Genomic DNA, 21,144 nt, shown 5'->3' on the forward strand with positions numbered 1-21,144 from the left:
AGCGAACAGGTGGCTCCACGTTGACGCCGTCTCGGGGCCCAGGGGACACTTTTATTCACTTTGTGCTCTACCAAAAAATAACGTTGGGACATCCGCACTGTTCAGTAAGGGAACCTACCGACCGGACTCCACCCCTTTACATACAAGAACTAGGATGTTCAGGTTCTCTCCTTGCTTTACGTAATCGGATAAGAGATACCGATGATATCATTGTAAGGTTAAGGAAGTTACAAACGGTTCTGATTTGCTGCCAATCCTCCAGTACAGACCAACCAAATGATAATAAAAAAATAAATAGAATGCAATCACACAATTCAAGCTAACTACAATATATTAATATAGATCTTCTGAGGTCATACACTCATTAAAATAGAAAGGAAGAGAGAGAGTGAAGAAAAAAAATAAAAATAACTCAATCACCCAGTTAAGTCAAGGCTCTCCCACCCAACTCACTCGTCCTGCCCCCCCCCCCCCTCCCCGCTGCCTCCACCTAACCCCCCCCCCCCCCATAACGGTTCATGCACAACATTATGATAAGTCAATATATCAAAGAGAAACATTTCTTCAAAAATGCAGACTTGGCGGGAGTTGGACACGTGGTGAACTTCAGCTTCAGCTCATCACGAGGTGAGGGGAGGGGGGAAAAAATTAATCTAAATCAAACCAAAAAAGGGTCCAATTGGACAGGTACAGAATACGGTTGTTTTAGTTCTAGTCTGTTCGTTTTGGGAGTGGATTATGCCCAAGTTTTCCGCAGAGAGCACACTAGTGATACGACGGACCTCACAGTCTGGGTTGAAGCCCTCACTCGTAACTCCGTGGTCGTCGTGGCGATGCGCAGGCAGCTCGGGCTCACTAGAACCACCTTGCGGGGGGGATCGTATAAAAATAAATTCACCGTCGAGTTCCTCAAAGCTGAGGAAACGATAAAAGGGGTGATAATGAAATGTCCTCCCCTCCCCACAGCAGACTAATGCCCACGAGACTCACACAAACACACACACAAACATGGGCCATTCACTCACTCCCACACACACACACACACGGGCTCTACACACACACAAACACACACACACACTCTCAGGCGGTCATTCCCAGGAGAGAGAGGGAGATGTGTATCGAGGGAGCGGCCGCTGCCACCCCCCCCAGCCCCGCCCTCCCACCCTAGCCCTGCCCACCCCCCCAATCAACCAATGAAAGCCATCATCCAATTCCGCCATTGTTCCAGAGTCACACGTGGTCAGAGAGAGAGAGGGAGATCGTTCCCCCGGGTTCTCCTCGTTACCCCGGGGTTCTCCTCATAACTTCTGGATCTTCTCCGCCACCACGATGGGGTTCTCCTTGCGTATGCGGGCGGCGGCGGCGCCCCGGTAGTCGTAGGGGCAGTCGTGTTTGTCCGAGTAGCGGTGGATGGCGCAGAACAGGTTGCCACAGCGACAGTCGAAACCTGGAGGGGGGAGAGGAGAGACCACGATGGGGATTCATGTTTGACACCAAACAACCCACTTCTCTCCATGATCTGATTCAAATCTTGACAGCCTGAGGTAACAAGTCCTTGGTGAGGGGGTTAGCTCGACCCCCATGACCTGGAAAACTACCAGCGTCACGGCTAAAGGGACCCTCATTTTCTGGGTGAGTGCCCCTCCCTCCTTTGTAGAGGGTGAACTACTCTAACTACACCTATCCACTAATATTTAAACTAACTATACTTGCCGATTAAAATTACTTCATATCAGCAGGGATGCGGTTAGTTGTTCATTGATGGTTTGAATGTCTTGATGATGATGATGACTATCATTATTAAATAATAATAATAATAATAATAATAATGTCATTAAAAAAGTTAAAGTGGAACCACAACAATCCCTTTTTTATTTTAAGCTTCTGACATTGGTTCTGCTGAAAGTTGAACACATCAAATATCTGGGAGTACTGTTCGACTCATACTCTGATACAATGCAATATAACTACTGCTTATATCACATTATTACTCTCCCATCTGTGACTTGCTCGTCTCCATAAGTACCGTATGCATGATCTGTTTAGCTAATTATGCATGTGTGTGTATGTGTGTGTGTCTGTGAATGTGTATATGTGTGTGTATGTTCCAATTATGTTGTTATTGTATTATTATTGTCGAGGACCCTCTGCGAAATGAGATGGGTTCATCTCAAGGGGTTACTCATAATAACGTTTCAATAATAATTGGTTAGCTAGCAGCAGCCGTTTGGATAGCTCAGTAGCACGTGCACCAGCAGAGTGCTTCGGGGGCCTGGCTGGTGTTGGAGCCAGACTCTTCCAGGGGCCGAGGTGCAGAAGGCCAACCCGGCATCAGAGAGCGAGCCAGCGGTACTCAGAGAGAGAGGCACCATAAGCCTGCAGTAATGGTAAATGGTAAATGGACTGCACTTATATAGCGCTTTTCCACCTTAGCGGCACTCAAAGCGCTTTACAATGGCCTCTCATTCACCCATTCACACACACATTCACACACCAATGGCGGTAGCTGCCATGCAAGGTGCTAACCTGCTCATTGGGAGCAATTTGGGGTTAGGTGTCTTGCTCAAGGACACTTCGACATGTGGACAGTCGGAGCTGGGATTCGAACCACTGACCCTTCGATCACTGAACGACCCGCTCTACCAACTGAGCTACAGCCGCCCCCTGCAGTGTGCTGCCGTCTGCTCCCGCGCGGTAGGAGCACTACCGTAGCGCTACCTGAAGGCCTGATTGGGGAACAGGCCGTTTAAAGTCGCACTGAAATGAAAAAAGCATTCCGTCCCATTTTGGTTCACATAATTGGTCAGTGTTCACCTATTCAACGATGTATGCCCAAAAAAATGCCAAAATTCGACTTTTGGTGTAATCTTATATCAAAGTGTATAATTTCTTACTTCCTGGAAAACGGTTGGTCACGTGCAATGACGACAACAGGTCCCTAAGATTTTAGGCCAATAATCTCACGACATCCACCCGTCAATCAACGCTATCCTTCTATCGAATCTGTCTAAAGTTCTAAAGTGAGTGTTAAATGAGTGTAATGTCAGCTCGCTAATATTAGCTACCTTAGGAGTTTACAGAGATGAATAAAGTTTATTTTTACCTCGACAAACATCATAGGTGATGGTCATGCCACAATTCAAACGGGATCAATAAATGATTTCTCTCTCGTCATTGACTACCGTTCATATTTTTCCAGATTTAAGGTCCAATGGGGGTTTCCTCTTCCTGCTTCCGCCTAGGCCCTCGATGGTGAAACTGGTTGTCTGAGTTTCAGCACTAATGCAGCAGCATCAACCATCAATAGTGCTTGTCCTGGGTATGCTTTCAACTACTAACTGCAGCCAAACAGAAATGCACATGATACTGCCTACGAGACAAAACTACACATCCCAGTCAGCCTTCTACTGCATGTTGTATGTCATAGCATGCCTCGCCTAATGTGGTGGTGGAAACACGCATATTTCCTGTCCACGCATGACATAAATGTGACAAAGGTGACAGGTGCTCGTGCCGGTGCAGAAGATGTGTGGGTTTCAAATCCCAGCGGCGACATTAACATAAGCCATTAACCGGCAACATGATAAAACAGAGAAGCCGCGCTGAGGCTGATGGATCTGGGACCCTCGAGGGAAAGATGCACAGTCCTCTGAATCTCTAACAACTTATCAGCTCTCTCAGGGGGGAATTAAAGCACCTCTCGTCTATCAGTGCCCTGAAAACCCTCTGAACTCTTAGTAGCTAATGATGGAGAGAGTGAGAGAGAGAGGAAGACGAAAAGAGACAGAGAGTGGGAGTGAGAGAAAGGGACATGTGTGCTGTTGCTTTATGCCCTGTTTTAGTACTCCTACCAGGCACCCTTCCTTCCTCACTGCCCCATTAGGCCTAGAAGGAAGGATGGGAGGAAAGATGAAGAAAGGAAGGATGGAAGGAAGGAAGGAAGGAAGGAAGGAAGGAAGGAAGGAAGGAAGGAAGGAAGGAAGGAAGGAAGGAAGGAAGGAAGGAAGGAAGGAAGGAAGGAAGGAAGGAAGGAAAGAGGGAGAGAATGAAGGAAAGAAAGGAGGGAGGGAAGGATGGAAAGAAGGAAGGAAGGAAGTATTGACAATTACATGGGCGCATCCCATTAGTCCAAAAGTACCACCTCCACTCCATCACTACTAACTCCTTCATTCTGTGGATATGAATATGCATGAGGGTCGTTAAGCATGCCGTTTCAATACAGTAGGAGGCGACCAAGAGTATCTCTTCCAGAAGGACGCCAACATGGAGGACACACAGGTATGTTTATTGGAGGCTATATTCAGACCAAAACTCACGCCCACATAAGCCAATCACATGCACACCAGAGACAAACTCCACTCCTGTTTTTATTATGCCTCCGCCAGGCGATAGCATTATGGTTTCGGGTTTTCCGTCCGATGTTTGCTAATGCAATATCTCGGGAACGCATTGAAGGAATTTCTTCCCCTTTGGTACAAATGTTCACTGGCACTCAAGGATGAACTGCTTAGATCGTGGGGGTCAAAGTTCAAAGTCACTGTGACCTCATGTGTTTTTGGCCTGATGAACACAATATCTCAAAGGCTTAACGGAATTTGTTCATATTTGGGGAAAATGTCCAGTTGGACTCAAGGATTAACTGATTACATTGTGGGGGTCAAAGGTGAAGGGTCACTGACCTCACAAAAGGTGTTGTTGGCCTGCTGAACACGATATCGCAAGAACGGCTTGACAGAATTTGTACATATTTGGCCAAATGTCCAGTTGGACTTAATTAGATTAATTGGATTCAATTTTGGTATTCAAATGTCAAGGTCACCGTGACGTCACAGAAGGCACTTTTGAACGCTAACGCTAGCTACAGAATTCGATGCTAGGAGTAACCAGTGTTGGGTTATAACCCTCCCCTCTAACCAGTGTTGGGTCAGAACTCCTAACCCTGTTCTATTACCAGTGTTGGGTCATAACTCCTAACCCTGTTCTATTACCAGTGTTGGGTCATAACTCCTAACCCCCCTGTCTTACCAGTGAGGCCCACTTTCTTCCGACAGGCGAAGCAGCGGTTCTTCTTCTTGTTCTTGTCCGGGGTCTGGTCTCCGTCAGACGACGCCTGGCCTGGCTCCCCGACCGGCCCTGGGGGAGCAAACACAAGTAACGTATAATCCTCCTCACCCTCACCCCCCCCCCCGACCTGCCCTGGGGGAGCAAACACAAGTAACGTCTAATCCCCCCCCCCCGACCGGCCCTGGAGGAGATGCTACACGTCAGCAGTCAGGTTCAGTGAGAGACGGTGGTTCACTGTGGTTCAGTGAGAGACGGTGGTTCACTTTGGTTCAGTGAGAGACGGTGGTTCACTGTGGTTCAGTGAGAGACGGTGGTTCACTGTGGTTCAGGGAGAGACGGTGGTTCACTTTGGTTCAGTGAGAGACGGTGGTTCACTGTGGTTCAGTGAGAGACGGTGGTTCACTGTGGTTCAGGGAGAGACGGTGGTTCACTGTGGTTCAGTGAGAGACTGGTGGTTCACTGTGGTTCAGTGAGAGACGGTGGTTCACTGTGGTTCAGTGAGAGACGGTGGTTCACTGTGGTTCAGGGAGAGACGGTGGTTCACTTTGGTTCAGTGAGAGACGGTGGTTCACTGTGGTTCAGTGAGAGACGGTGGTTCACTGTGGTTCAGGGAGAGACGGTGGTTCACTGTGGTTCAGTGAGAGGTGGTGGTTCACTGTGGTTCAGTGAGAGACGGTGGTTCATTGTGGTTCAGTGAGAGAATCATTGAGAGTAGTAGATCGATGTAAGGAACACCCTAATGAATAGGGCTTGTGGACCTGTGTGTGTGTGTGTGTGTGTGTGTGTGTGTGTGTGTCGAGGGAGGTTCAGACCTGTGTTTTTGGACGAGCCTTCGTCTTCGTCATCCTCCACATCCGCCCGGTCTGAGTCGGTGGCTGCTGTGTCCTGGGAGATGCTCATGGCCGTCATCTGCTGGGTTACTGGGCTGGGGGAGCTGGGGCTGCGCACACACACACACACACGCACACACACACACACAACACAGAATAAACAAGCACCTCTTGGGCAACAGCTTATTGTCCCAGGACTGACTTCCATTCCAGCCTGTCTGTTTGTGTCTGCCTGCCTGCCTGCCTGTCTGCCTGTAGCCATGTTTCCATCCACGCGTTTTATGCGAATTAAGTTATATCGAATTAAAAATGCCTTATGGAAACAGTAAAATTCGATTAAAAATCATGAAAATCGACAAAAAGTTTGTACTGTCGATCTCATCGGATTTTCTCGTCTTTTGTGATAAATGAAGGAAAGAAAGGAGGGATATATAGTGGTATATATATATATGCATGCACCAATCTGTTTTAGTCCAAAATATTCCAGACTTGACCTGATACACATATATATATATTTTTTTTTAAATTATCGAATCACGGAATGAATTTCTCGGGTCCTTTCGGGTCCGGGTCCATCATTTCGGACCTGTGAAGATCTACTGTGTGATATCCATCAGGTCCGTTTTCCCTTCGGCCAACGATCCTCCTGACTCAGTGATCAGCACCGCTCGCTTCACTGTTAACATCTATCTGGTGCTTGTTGTCATGAGCCTCGTGCTGACTGCTGACATTATCAGGTAATCACAAGAGTCGTTTATCTGCGTGACTCACAGGTGTCTGTACACCCCCGTCGGAGAATGATGCGATTGGTTGCGATGGAATCTGTAGAGTTCCACTTCATGTACAGACTTTGTTACATTATGGATATCAGAATCTTAGAGAGAAAGGAGTTTTTGTTTATTTAACGGCATTTTATATCGGCCATCGGCATCCTGCTCTCCAAAATAAGGGAATCGGCATCGGCCTTGAAAAATCCATCTGGTCCCATCAGGTTTGTCTGACTGTACTGTATGTCTGACTGTATTTCTGTCTGCCTGACTGCTTATCTGTCTCTGTGGGTCTGCCTGTCTGTGTGTGTGTGTGTGTGAGGGTACCTGGGCGTCCTTTCTTCCAGCTGAGGGACTCCCTCCACGCTGGGCTCCGATGTCGAGCTCTCCACAGATACACCTGCTGCTCCTGGGGACCCTGCTGGAGACGTGGCAGCTGTGCACGCGCACACATACACACACACACACACACACACACACACACACACACAAACACACAAACAAACACACACACACACACACAAATGCACACACACACACACACACACACACGTTAGTAAATGCCACACAACTAAACAGCAACATTTGGTGCTGTCCAGTTGTTGATTAAGGATGATTATCTAAGGCCTGATAAAAGCACACTCTTGTCCATCTCCCTATACAGACCCAGTCTGAAAATCAGCAGCATGTTGCATCACATGTATGTCACAAACTGAGAAATCACTCTCTTGCTTTCTTAATGCCGTGGCTGGGCAGCGATCGCCACCTCATTCTCCAGCCCCTTTTAGCCCCCCCCCCCCCACACACGCACACACTGCCCCCCCACCCCCTCCCCCAGCCTACCTTTCTCACCCGGGGGGCTGGAGCGCCCCCCGCCCTGTTGTCTCTGCAGGTGCTCCTTGTAGCAGACCGAGCACATGCCGTTGGTGCGGGGGTTACCATAGAAACCGCATCCCATCGTGCAAAGCATCGGCACCTGTGTCTGATTGGTCTCCTGAGCCATGCTCTCTGACAGAGGGGGGGTGAGGGAGGGGGTGGGAGAGGACGGTCCTGGAAAATGGGGGTTGAAGAGTTTGTCAAGCTACCGTCAACTTTCCCGTTCGTTTACAACAACTGGCTCAGAGTCAGAATTAAGTTGGGTTACATATAGGACAATTTAGGCCACAGCTTATCAACGACTAGCTAAACGAGCTTGGAGACAGGAGAGGACAACAGCTGTTGGTGTCCACAAAAGCAAGGACGAAACAGGATGTTCCGTTTATGTAGGAGATGGCTTCTGTTCTGATTCAAATGTCACCACTTATTTTCTGTATATACCACATGTTTTTTTTCCTGTGTATATTTCCATATCTGACTAATGTATTCCAAGTTATTTTGATACCAGGAATCATTAGTCTAAAGCAATAAGATCAAAGCTAAGTGCGTCAATTCACAGACCCAAGTGACCACTTGAATCATAATGATAATCACACAGCCATGACAACACAAAGCCCACATAGCGTTAGTCATAATTATAGACACAGAGATGACAGAGATCAAAAGATGATGACAAACAAACAAACACAAACAACATCTGTGCTTGTTTGTCTCAACAATGGGGGACGCAGCTATGAGAATCGTCTCCCAAATTCATGGCACTGTCACAGCAATCATTGTATTAGTGGAAAAGGGTACCTATAGACTACAGTATAGTGTACTGTTAGCAAACAAAAGAGTTTATCTCGACAAACAAACAGTGCTTTCTCTGTTGCCTTTAGCAGGGGGTCGCCACTGACAACATTACAGCTTCAAAACATGTTTTGGCACGGAAAAGCAAACTTGAAAACAAAGAACAAAGCACCCAAAATGTCTACATTAGCTTCAGCCTCGAAGCTGGGGTGAACTGGTGGAATAGCTTTGCTGACAAGCTGGTAAAAACGACTAACTAACAGTCATCTACGCTGGTTCTGGTTTATCCGCAGTCAAAACCCTCCTGGGCTCATGAAGCAAGCAGAATCAGGTTAGCTAGGCTAGGCTAGGCTAGGCTAGCTGGATGTGATTAGGTGGCTAGGCTAGGCTAGGCTAGCTGGATGTGATTAGGTGGCTAGGCTAGGCTAGGCTAGGCTAGCTGGTTGTGATTAGGTGGTCGAGCTAGACTAGGCTAGGCTAGCTGGTTGTGATTAGGTAGCTAGGCTAGGCTAGCTGGATGTGATTAGCTGGCTAGGCTAGGCTAGCTGGTTGTGATTAGGTAGCTAGGCTAGGCTAGGCTAGGCTAGCTGGTTGTGATTAGGTAGCTAGGCTAGGCTAGGCTAGGCTAGCTGGTTGTGATTAGGTGGCTAGGCTAGGCTAGGCTAGGCTAGCTGGATGTGATTAGGTGGCTAGGCTAGGCTAGGCTAGCTGGATGTGATTAGGTGGCTAGGCTAGGCTAGGCTAGCTGGATGTGATTAGGTGGCTAGGCTAGGCTAGCTGGATGTGATTAGGTGGCTAGGCTAGGCTAGCTGGATGTGATTAGGTGGCTAGGCTAGGCTAGCTGGATGTGATTAGCTGGCTAGGCTAGGCTATCTGGATGTGATTAGGTGGCTAGGCTAGGCTAGGCTAGCTGGATGTGATTAGGTGGCTAGGCTAGGCTAGGCTAGCTGGATGTGATTAGGTGGCTAGGCTAGGCTAGCTGGATGTGATTAGGTGGCTAGGCTAGGCTAGGCTAGCTGGATGTGATTAGGTGGCTAGGCTAGGCTAGGCTAGCTGGTTGTGATTAGGTAGCTAGGCTAGGCTAGGCTAGCTGGATGTGATTAGGTGGCTAGGCTAGGCTAGGCTAGCTGGATGTGATTAGGTGGCTAGGCTAGGCTAGGCTAGCTGGATGTGATTAGGTGGCTAGGCTAGGCTAGGCTAGGCTAGCTGGATGTGATTAGGTGGCTAGGCTAGGCTAGCTGGATGTGATTAGCTGGCTAGGCTAGCCTAGGCTAGGCTAGGCTAGCTGGATGTGATTAGCTGGCTAGGCTAGGCTAGGCTAGCTGGATGTGATTAGCTGGCTAGGCTAGGCTAGGCTAGGCTAGCTGGATGTGATTAGCTGGCTAGCCTGTCTGACCGACTTCTAACTTAACTGGTTGGAAGACAAACACGAACAGTACGTCACATTTCTGAGGTGTAGACAGTTAAAAATATGAACATTCACTCGAACGGAACAGCGAATACATGTCCAAACAATCTACCAACGACCTTTATCTAGATAACGAAACGACTTAACTAGCTTTAGTTAGCCTAGCCTCGCTAGCTAGTTCACTATCTGATTTGACAGCTGGCTATGCTAGTGCTAGCAGATAGCTAAGCTAAGCTAAACGCTAACGTCCCGGACGGTTCGAGGTTGTGCACATTCACCCCAGCTTTCTCATGGTTCACTCGGGACAGCAGCAGTACCTGGAATCCGAAGTGTGGAGGCTGTGGACGAGCCTTGCTGGTCTTCAACTCAATATGTACAAGTAATCTGTCCCCTGGTGCGCGCTCCCGCGGCCTCCTAACCAGCGCGCCCCCGACATGAGAAACAACCATCGTGACGTCACCCTGGTCAACAACTCTGCTTTCTACCCCCCCCCCCCTAAAAAAAACATAAATCCGTGTTGCTTCGTGGAGCTATAAGAACATTCCCATCATAAGACTGTACTGATAAGTGACTGAATTATCTTATTCTGATAACACAACACTGACATCTGGCATTCATCAAGGCTGTCAGGGTCAACACTGAAGCAACCCATCTAATTTCCTGTCCAAGTAGTATGAAAGGACATATACATTAGTATAGTAGTATGAAAGGATGTATACTTAAGTATAGTAGTATGAAGGAACGTATACATAACTCACGTTATGTCGTTCACACACATCTTCCAGAGTCTAGAGCACAAAGTGTTATTCTATGCCAATGAAATCCCTTATCATTCAATACGAAATATTTTATTGCTAGACATAATAAAAACAGAACCACAGGGTCAAAGACAAAAATCATTTATTATCAGTTACCAAGAATAACAGGCAGCTTTGGCAACCTCAAGGGACCATACAGGTTTAAGGCACTCCTACAAGCTTAGCAAAGATCATGTTGAAAAGCTTTTTATATGGAACTTTATTTGATTTATATTTAATTGAAATTACAAAGAAACAATAATGGGATTTGTTAAGCAGTTCAACAGTGTTTCTTCAGAACCTCCCCTGGAATACATTCATTTTCATTCCCAGACTGGGATTAAACAAACCCGTGTCCCACCAGCCCATACCCAGATAGCAAGCGGATGTGTAATGATTCTGGGCCATATATGGGCCGGAACTAAGCCACAAGGGCCAGATCTGGCCTATATATGGCCCAGATCCGCTCGCTATCTGGGTATTCTTACAGAATACACACTCAAGAGTATTGACATATAGGATAATATATGGCATTTCCACAAAGACCACGCGTGCTACGTTACACTCCATCTGTGTTAAGTGCTTATAGCCCAGTGGGTGATTAACTAGTGTTCTCCACTCCATCACTCCAGCCACAGGCTCATATGAGGCCTCATATTAGAAAGCAGAGCAAGCACATGCCTGGAGTGTCAGAGACATCAAGCCACGAAAAGACAGTCCTGCCCTGGCCCTGTCCCAAACCAACCCCTGGGCCCGTCCCAAACCAACCCCTGGGCCCTGTCCCAAACCAACCCCTGGGCCCGTCCCAAACCAACCCCTGGCCCTGTCCCAAACCAACCCCTGGGCCCTTCCTGCCCTTGTGAGATCTGAGTTGATTGGACAGGTGAAGAAAGAAAGAAAGAAAGAAATAAAAAAAAATAAAAAAAATAATGCATAGCGGCAATCACAATCATCCAATCACAGAGCAAGCTGAAGTTGTATTAGCAAGTTGCTTACACCATGGTGGAATGACCCCAGATCTTCACAAGTGTATATGGCTTAGGGGTCAGGGGTTAGAGGTTGGGAGGGGGGGGGGGTTCTACTTCCCCCCCTGGCTCTTCTCAGTGACCTGGGGGGCGAAGGGTCCCACCAGCCAGTTGAGGGGGGTGTTGTTAAGCAGGTAGTCCATCACTCCGTCCAGGGACTGACGCACCTGGGGAGACAAAACATGTCCATTAACTATCAGGTGAGACAACACATGTTATCTTTACTCTGAAGTATATTTGATATTTCAAGTTCAGATATTATGGAAAAACCTAATTCTTCGAGGAGGGTACAGCAGAGATGGATGTGTGTGTGTGTGTGTGTGTGTGTGTCTGTAATTTATAGCATCACGGTGAGTCAGTCATCTGCCAATTCGTTGGTAGAAATATTTGTGTTATGAACGCAGTACGTTCACAAGCGTCAGCAATTAGAAATCGTCAGCTGGTGTGACCCAGATTCATGAATACAGGACAGAGAATCAGCAGGGATCAGCTGAGACTGGGTGAGAGAGAGAGAGAGAGAGAGAGAGACAGACAGAGAGAAAGAGAGACAGAGAGAGAGAGAGACAGAGAGAGAGAAAGAGAGAGAGAGAGAGAGACAGACAGAGAGAAAGAGAGAGAGAGAGGGAGAGACAGAGAGAGAGAGACAGACAGAGAGAAAGAGAAAGAGAGAGAGAGACAGACAGAGAGAAAGAGAGAGAGAGAGAGAGAGAGAGAGACAGAGAGACAGACAGAGAGAAAGAGAAAGAGAGAGAGAGACAGACAGAGATAAAGAGAGCCAGAGAGAGAGAAAAAGAAAGAGAGAGAAAAAGACAGATAGAGAGACAGAGAGAGAGAGAGATGGAGAGAAAGACAGAGAGAGCCAGAGAGAGAGAGAGAGGGAGACAGACAGACAGAGAGAAAGAGAGCCAGAGAGAGAGAAAGAAAGAGAGAGAAAAAGACAGAGAGATGGAGAGAGAGACAGGGAGTGAGACGGAGAGAGAGAGACAGAGAGAGAGAGACACAGAGCACATCCGCTCCCCCCCCGCCCAGGTGTACCGTAGCTGGCCATGTAGCCCCCAGACTGACCATGGTGAGCTGGCGTCTGCTCTGCTCCAGGAGGACGGGGGTGAGGGCGCTGGTGTTGCCCAGGGACGACTGCAGGTCGTCGGCCGCCCGCCGCGCGTTGGCCAGCTGTTCCTGGACCGCCGCGGGGAGGCCCTGGGCGCTGGACACGACGCCGGAGCACGCCGACCGCAGCTGGCTACTCAGGCCGCGCACCATGGACAGGGTCCGCCACTCCAACTGCTGGGAGTAGAGCAGAGTAGAGTAGGATGGAATAGGGTACAGTAGAAGACGGTACAATGCAAAAGAATAGAGTACAGTAGAGTAGAATTAGAGTAGAGTAGCATTGTCTCCCGATAGACAAGAGTTGCAGAATTTGGCTGCACTGATACAGTAGCTAGGGTGACGGATGTCCTGATAGATCATCTGTCTTTGTGTCATAATACTTAGTTTTCCAGTTTAAAACGCGACACTGTACAGAACACAGCTGACCAGAGCAGCCAATCACGTGGTCCCTCACCTCCTTCTGGTCTTTGGGGCATGCGTCCCCGTTCCCCCCGTCCCCCTCGTCCCCGGGCTGGCCCTCTTGCCAGTCCCTCCAGCGCTGCAGCAGCTGCTCCTGGGCGTCCCCCAGACGGTGGCTGGCGGTGTCCAGCGTGGCCCGGGCGCTCTCCAGCAGGTCCAGGGTGCTGGTGATCTGGGTCACGGAGGCGTAGGTGGCGTCGCGGGCGTGGCGGGCCCGGGCCAGGGACTGCTCCAGGGCCCTCTCCTGCACCTTGGAGGAGAGCTTCCCCAGGCGGACGAAATAGCTGGGGCCGGAGCCCGGGGCCGGGGCCACCTCCACACCCGGGGCCGGCTCCGCCACGGCAGCTGCAGGGGGGAGGGGCAGGCAGTGGGCAGCAGGAATGAGTCATCTGGTGTCTTCCTAATTCCTCAATTAAGTAATCAACCAATCAATCAAATTAACCAATCAATCCAATTAACCAATCAATCAAAGTAACCAATCAATCAAATTAACCAATCAATCAAATTAACCAATCGATCCAATTAACCAATCGATCCAATTAGCACATCATTCCAATTAACACATCATTCCAATTAACACATCATTCCAATTAACACATCATTCCAATTAACACATCATTCCAATTAACAAATCATTCCAATTAACCAATCAACCAATGACGTCACTGACCCAGCTCTCTTTCGCTGAGCGGCAGGTTCTGGTCGACCCAGTTCTCGGAGTGTGCCAGGGCCAGACCCACCCCGCTGGTGACCATCTGGCCCACTCGGGACCCCAGGACCGTGCTGAGCCCCCCGCTGACGGCCGCCCGGGTCATCTCCATGCCCCCCATCACTGCGCCCAGCACCGCCCCCGTCACGGCGGCCCTGGCGCCCGTCACGGACTCGTACATCTTGCCCACCGTATCTGACACCAGCTGAGGGAGGGAGTGGAGGGGAGAGGGAGGGAGGGAGGGAGGGAGGGAGGAAAGGGGAGAGAGAGGGAGGGAGGGCGGAAGGTTGGGAGCGAGGGAGGGAAGGAGGGAGGGAGGGATGCGAGCGATAGAGGGATAAAGCGAGAGAGAGAGAGAGAGAGAGAGAGAGAGAGAGAGAGAGAGAAAACGGGGCTCATTAGATGCAGCTCATTCAGGATCAAGCTCTACCATCAGACACCCCAGATGAAGGAGTCCTACTGTGCTGTGTTAACACTGAAGTTCCCTCATTAGGGAAATTCTTGGGTTTATTTTGTTTTTTCGAGGGCTCTGCAGCATTAATACTGACACAACTTCAATGATTGCAACCCACATTAAAGGCGCTAAGTGGGCACCTGGAACTGGGTTCTATTTTGAAGGGTCTGGGTTCTACGAGAGAGGAACAGGAGATAATCCGGGGTTCTGGTGTGTGAACATGTCGCCCCCCGACATCTTTTGATCATCTACAGATGCTTAAACTATGAACTACAAGCAAACAAACTGCAGCTGAACGATGGAACAACAACGTTCAGGTTCCTGGCTCTGTCTGACCGAGCGGGGCCGTCTCACCTTGTCGGCGGGCTGTTGCAGGATGGGAAGGTTCTGCTCCATCTTGTCCAGACCCATCATGGCGTACTCGCTCACTGTCGCAACTGGAGGTAGAGGTGGACAGACAGGAGAGGCGAGGTGTTGTTAGACAGGGTTCACTTGGGGTTCAAGATGTTTTTAGAACATTTGTTTGTTTTGTGACTGTCAATTTGTAACAATGAAAGCCATAAAACTGTCATTTTCAAGGTATCAAATATAATGGAAAGACTGATGTCATTAGAACAATACTGTTGTTAGAACAACCATACTGATGTAGTTACAGTAGAACCGTTCTGTTTGTCCGGGGAACCATTCTGTTCTCACTAGAACCATTCTATTCTCATTAGGACCGTTATGTTCTCCTTAGAACCGTCGCGCCATCATTCTAACCGTTCCGTTCTGCTTAGAACCTACTCTGTGGCTCCAGGCGATCGAGGATGGGCTTGGACCCCGTGGAGGCGGCGGCCCCCAGGGTGCGCACGCCGCTCTCGGCCGCGTCCATCACGCCCTTCAGCAGGGGCACGCTGTCCTTGGTGCTGGTGTAGGCGCTGGACACCGCCTCGCACGCCGAGCTGACCAGGGGCAGGCTGCCCACCCGGGAGACCACGCTCTGGAGGGGAGGGGGGAGAGAGAGAGAGACCAACACACACGCTGATGGCGTCTACGGACTGACGTGAGAGAGAGGGGGGAGGGGCCCAGTAGGCCAGCCCTGTCCTGAGGTCGGAGGTGAGAGAGGGGGGAGGGGCCCAGTAGGCTCTGAGGTGAGAGAGGGGGGAGGGGCCCAGTAGTCTCTGAGGTGAGAGGGGGGAGGGGCCCAGTAGACTCTGAGGTGAGAGGGGGGAGGGGCCCAGTAGGCCGGCCCTGTCCTGAGAGAGCAGCTCACCTGCTGATCCCCGTTAACCGTCTGTACCTCAGGCCTCACGCTGTCCGCCATGCTTCCAAGATCACTTCAAAACCTGACAGGAGAGGGAGAGAGGAGGACAGAGGTTCAGCTCAGGACACGAGAGGACAGAGGTTCAGCTCAGGACACGAGAGGACAGAGGTTCACCTCAGGACACGAGAGGACAGAGGTTCACCTCAGGACAGGAGAGGACAGAGGTTCACCTCAGGACAGGAGAGGACAGAGGTTCAGCTCAGGACACGAGAGGACAGAGGTTCAGCTCAGGACAGGAGAGGACAGAGGTTCACCTCAGGACAGGAGAGGACAGAGGTTCACCTCAGGACAGGAGAGGACAGAGGTTCAGCTCAGGACACGAGAGGACAGAGGTTCAGCTCAGGACAGGAGAGGACAGAGGTTCAGCTCAGGACAGGAGAGGACAGAGGTTCAGCTCAGGACAGGAGAGGACAGAGGTTCACCTCAGGACAGGTTACTTGGTTTTAGGGCTGGGTTTAAAAAAATCGATTCATCGATTCTGAATCATTTGATTCAGAATCGATTCATGAATCCCAAAATCGATCTTTTATTTAATGAATGAATGAATAAATGAAGGTATGAATAGTTCATTCATTCATTCAATGATTCATTCATTTTTTGAAATCAGTATCGATGTTGCATAACTTGACAGTCATGTAATTAAGGTTACAGCAAAAAAAAAAAAAAATTTTTAGTAACACTAACCGAATCGATATTGAATCGAATCGAATCAAATCGAATTGAATCGTGATAATCGATTCTGAACCTTGTGAATCGGAATCGATTCTTGAAATTTGACTCGATACCCAGCCCTACTTGGTTTGCCAGGTTTTACCTTGTAGCTTTATTGACAAGACAGAACGTCATTATCCAGCTGAAGAATTCTGACTGACAGCAGTTGTTGCACTTATGAATGGGGCCTCTGACCCGAGTTCACCTGACACCCCCCCCTCTTCCTCTTCCCTGACCCCCCCCCCCCTCCCTTCGTGTGGAATTTACTACTGATACTTTTATTAGTTTATTGCTCACTTTTTATCATAGGCTCACATTTTATGACATGTCCATGGACTGAATTCTCAAGTCTGTCTCTTGTTGTGTATTGTTGCGTATTGCTGTGTCGTTCTATGTTGTGCTGTAAGCTATTAGATACATAGAATTTCCCCAAGGGGAGTAATAAAGTATCTATCTATCTATCTATCTATCTATCTATCTTATTACAATACTGCAATACTAATGATAATGTCACAGAACTGAAACACACATGCCATACCTTGAATCAACTCATGTCAAATATACTACGGCCAACTTACAATAGTTCAAAATTAAGAAGATGACAAGGAAATAACTCTCAGTGATGCTTTGATGATTCAAATTCCAAATGATCTGACCTCACAATGGCTGCATAGCGACCTTGGAATGCCTTGTTTTGGAATGTCGTTGATAAGAGCCAAAGTGGATTTAGAAGTCATTTTCGGTGGCAACACGCTCGCGACCAGACGCACAACCTGTTCTATCAGAGATCATCCAGTTGAACCATGAACTCTGACCTCGAGGGCATGGACCCCACATCTACCATCACCCCTGGTGAGGAAATACAACCACACCTTTTACCAAGACAATGGCTTACTATCCTGTAGTGCTTAATATTATGTCAGTCAGTTTTTAGTGCCTTTAGATTGCTGTAAGAGCAGGCGATTTCATTTAAGAAAAGGGTTAGAAAAGACCTTTTTACAAACACTATGGCATAATATACTGTATACTATTATATAATATAATACATAATATACTGTATACATAGTAGTTTCACATTGTGTCAGTTACAGTGCACTTTGATCAGCTGCTGTAGCCTAGGTGTATGGCTAGGCTATTTTCGATGACCGCTTAACATTTTTAACTGTTTTACACATTGGCATATCTGCAATGTTTGAATCCATTCTGTTGCCATATAAACTGTAAACAAACAAGGTTCTGTATTATGACGTCATTGTGTGTGTGTCATGATGTCACAAAGGAGCTTGGAATCTAGGCCTTCGGCAAGATCTACATCTAGATTTCGCTTTCCGTTGCCTCTATGAATAGAAAAATAGATAAAAGATATGTTCCAGAATACCCTAAATAACTATACTATTCTATTGTATTCTGTTCTGAATGACCCTGACCAATGGCTGTCATCTCCAGGTCAGACAGAGGTCAGCCCTGCCCCAGGCATCCAGCAGGGGGCAGCAGCAAGACCATTCCTTCTGCCCCCCTCCCTCCTGTCTTCTCTGGCCACTCTGCCCCCCTCCCTACTATCCTCTCTGGCCACCCTGAAGGACCTGAAGGTCACCCCAGAAGAGCCCCTCACCCTCACCCCCGTAGGGGTGGTAAGCCTGCTCCCGGCCCCTGCCCCGGCCCCTGCCCCAGCCCCTGCCCAGCCCGACGGCAGGGCCCCGCAGACTGGGTCCCGTCCTGCCTACGGGCCCTGGCTGTCGCCCAGCTCCAGCGAGGCGGAGTACTGGCACGCCTGCGCTCAGATATACTACCCCCACCTGTCAGAGCAGGAGGGGCGGCGCCTGGCCTGCTACGTCCGGGAACTGCGCCTCTGGGCCCGGTACGCCGACGCGGCCGAGCCCCACCTGCTGGCCCTGCTGGAGGGGAGGAGGGAGATGAGGAGGAGCGCAGCTTCAGGCCTCTCCAAGGGAGCACCGGCGACGGTGATGGAGGAGGAGGAGGAGAAGAAGAAGCCTGGACTCCAGCAGCATCTGCAGTAGCAGCACACTCTCTCAGCCCTGACAACTAGTTACTCCTACTGGACACCTCTTAGCTGACCGAGCACTTCCTAAAGTCTATTTTTAGATATAATAAATATTACTATTAGTTACAGCAACCTGCGAAACTGTTGAGTGTCTTACTTTTGTCTTCAAGATGAGGAGATACCAGCCAAAGTTGATCTATTGATTGTTGGATAGATGATACATACTGTAGATAGATAGATAGATAGATAGATAGATAGATAGATAGATAGATAGATAGATAGATAGATAGATAGATAGATAGATAGATAGATAGATAGATAGATAGATAGATAGATAGATAGATAGATAGATACTGTAACTGGGTTCACTGTCAGGACAAGTTAGGTAGAGATAGCAGCACTCATATCTCTGCTGTATCTAGACTTGATGATCACTGGAGCAAAATCTACAGGCCTTTCATCTTTCATCTGACGACAAGCCCTCGATAGAGAGATAAGACACAGGCATGGTGTTTTTATGGCCGTGCCAAGCGCACTGAGGGCAGCAGAATAACAACTGATTATTTCTGGACATATTATGAAGTGGATATACAACATAAACCAGTAGCTACAGGATACATTCAACCTCATTTTCCAAACATGGAGGCAGTGAGCTGCTCACATAATCCTCATACATGAGAGTCAGTGTGGCTTATGTAACCCTCTTCTCTCTCCAGACTCAAATATTACATGGAATCTCCACTCTGCATACTACATAATAGAGTCTGTGCCACTTCGCTACTCAAACTAGTATTCTGAGGTTGTATCGTTGGTTCAAAGTTGAAAGAGTGACAGGTCGTAGCAGCAAATGAGAGACGCTAGCCCAGGTTAGATGGGCGGGGCATATCTATGGGTGGGAGCCTGATCAATAGCCTGATCGTGACAGTCGTTACTGATTGGTGTCGCAGGGATTCCGGCGAAACCAATGAATTGCCAGGATTTGAGCACCAGATTTTTGCATGAAGTGTCCCAGACCCATAGAGAGTTAGCGTAGTTATCGTAGCTTACGTAATGTATAGAAGCTTATATATAGAACTCTCATGGGTCTGGCGTTGAGACTAATGTAACCCATGTTAAGGGCTTGTCCAGGGCAGAATTCGAACCCACGTTCGGCAAGCTCTCCTGCTTGAGGCGGGACACGCTGACAGTTGTGCCAATAGGAGGGACTATCAGCGCTCCTTTGAGGAGTGGGTTTCACCAGCTACTCCACGTTTCACTCAGTTACACTAAAAGGTCGTGACACCTTGTGGCGGACACGCTGACAGTTGTGCCAACAGGAGGGACTATCAGCGCTCCTTTGAGGAGTGGGTTTCACCAGCTGCTCCACGTTTCACTCAGTTACACTAAAAGGACGTGACACCGACGACCCTGACTTGATAGACAAGCTGCTGGGATGCAAGATGGAACAGGCCTGCCTGATGAACCTACAGTAAGCAGGAATCAACATTCCAGTTCTAGAAGTGTGATCAGACGTTAAGCTGCTCACTGTAATTAGAACCCTCTGGAATGTTGAGTTGCCAGATATTCTGAGGCCAACTGGGAAAATCTGACCAATATAACCTACTTCCACTGCCTCCTAGCCTGTTTAGTATGCCAGAAAAATATTTGGAATGGCCCAATAAATATTATGTTACATGTAGTATGCCAAAAATACCACTTGCTTGTTGTTTTCTCTGCTAGGACTGTCCGACATGTCCAGATGCTCTGAGGTCGTCGAGGTGGCCTAATATAGGCCTGACTCATTCCGGGGAATGTAACGTTGACAGAAAGACAGTTGAACTCACATCCTGGGTGAAGATGGACATTGTGAAATGGTGGTTTTGAAAGGCTCTTCTAGGCGGTTCTGTCAGATCGGCTCAAAGCCAATGAACTCTACCCCAGATGAGGCATTTCCTCAGAGCCCAACTTTTAGTTCCAAACTATTTCAGCAGTATTTCACTGTCTAGACTATAGAATAGTTTCAAATAATGTAGCTGAGTGAGTAAGTGAGTGAGTGAGTGAATGAGTGAATGAGTGAGTGAGTGAGTGAGTGAGTGAGTGAGAGAGTGAGTGAGTGAGTGAGTGAGTGAGTGAGTGAGAGAGAGAGAGAGTGAGTGAGTGAGTGAGTGAGTGAGTGAGAGAGAGAGTGAGTGAGTGAGTGAGTGAGTGAGAGAGAGAGAGTGAGTGAGTGAGTGAGTCAGAGAGAGAGAGAGAGAGAGAGAGAGAGAGAGAGACTACATAAAGGGCAGGAAAGTTAGCTAAATTCGTAAATTTCCTCAGACCTAACTTTAGACTGAAATAGTAAGGAAACCGCCGTTTACAATATCCCATAAAGGCAGCTACGGTAGCCGAGTTGTTTGCTTTATCACATGTTTGCACATGCGCTAACAGTCTGGCACTGCTAAAAGTTGTCTTCGTCGGTTAGGCTAACACTTTCGCTAGCTTTCGCATTAAATATGTGCTTTTTAGATGAATGTCCCCGTCAAAGAAGTCACTGACCTTACAGATTCCTCCTGTCCTGTCCTTCGTTGACCCGTGTGGACTGGTGAGTGACCGGGTCCGGGTCAAGCCGTCTCTATACAGCCCAGCTCTGAGGCCACTTTTTGATTGGTTAACTTTCCTGAAAGTTGAACCAATCACCTCTCAGCAAGACACCAAACTACAGCGCGTCATCATCTGAGATGACTCAATGTAGACTCGACTCGATGATGTGATCGTGAACTTTGTACTTTGATTTCATGTCTCGCTTTATCGCTTTGTCTATCCCTCTTTCTCTGGACACACTCAGTCACTCAGTCACTCAGTCACTCACTCACTCA

General features: G+C 48.5%; 2 protein-coding genes across 3 annotated transcripts; both read right to left on the bottom strand.

Annotated features, from left to right (window-relative positions):
* Window positions 1-1,203: 1,203 nt before the first annotated feature.
* On the bottom strand, window positions 1,204-10,149 carry LOC311326121 (AN1-type zinc finger protein 5). The gene is made up of 6 exons (XM_084458964.1): window positions 10,055-10,149; window positions 7,505-7,711; window positions 6,989-7,097; window positions 5,877-6,004; window positions 5,026-5,133; window positions 1,204-1,447 (listed from the first exon to the last, which is right to left on the bottom strand). Exons 2-6 carry the CDS (start codon window positions 7,662-7,664, stop codon window positions 1,299-1,301), a joined length of 654 nt encoding a protein of 217 aa, XP_084315090.1. The 5' UTR covers window positions 7,665-7,711; window positions 10,055-10,149; the 3' UTR covers window positions 1,204-1,298.
* A 471-nt stretch (window positions 10,150-10,620) lies between these two features.
* On the bottom strand, window positions 10,621-20,888 carry plin3 (perilipin 3). 2 transcript variants are annotated; one of them, XM_084458983.1, is made up of 8 exons: window positions 20,825-20,888; window positions 15,544-15,616; window positions 15,075-15,270; window positions 14,643-14,725; window positions 13,796-14,039; window positions 13,121-13,470; window positions 12,595-12,843; window positions 10,621-11,726 (listed from the first exon to the last, which is right to left on the bottom strand). In XM_084458983.1, the coding sequence occupies exons 2-8, from the start codon at window positions 15,592-15,594 to the stop codon at window positions 11,613-11,615; spliced, it is 1,287 nt and encodes a 428-aa protein (XP_084315109.1). In that variant the 5' UTR covers window positions 15,595-15,616; window positions 20,825-20,888; the 3' UTR covers window positions 10,621-11,612. The 2 variants fall into 2 exon arrangements, with proteins under 2 accessions (XP_084315109.1, XP_084315110.1); XM_084458984.1 differs by having other exon boundaries at window positions 12,625-12,843; window positions 20,825-20,886.
* Window positions 20,889-21,144: the final 256 nt, after the last annotated feature.

This window comes from Borostomias antarcticus (assembly GCF_949987555.1).
Source record: "Borostomias antarcticus genome assembly, chromosome: 26".
Classification (NCBI taxonomy): Eukaryota; Metazoa; Chordata; class Actinopteri; order Stomiiformes; family Stomiidae; genus Borostomias; species Borostomias antarcticus.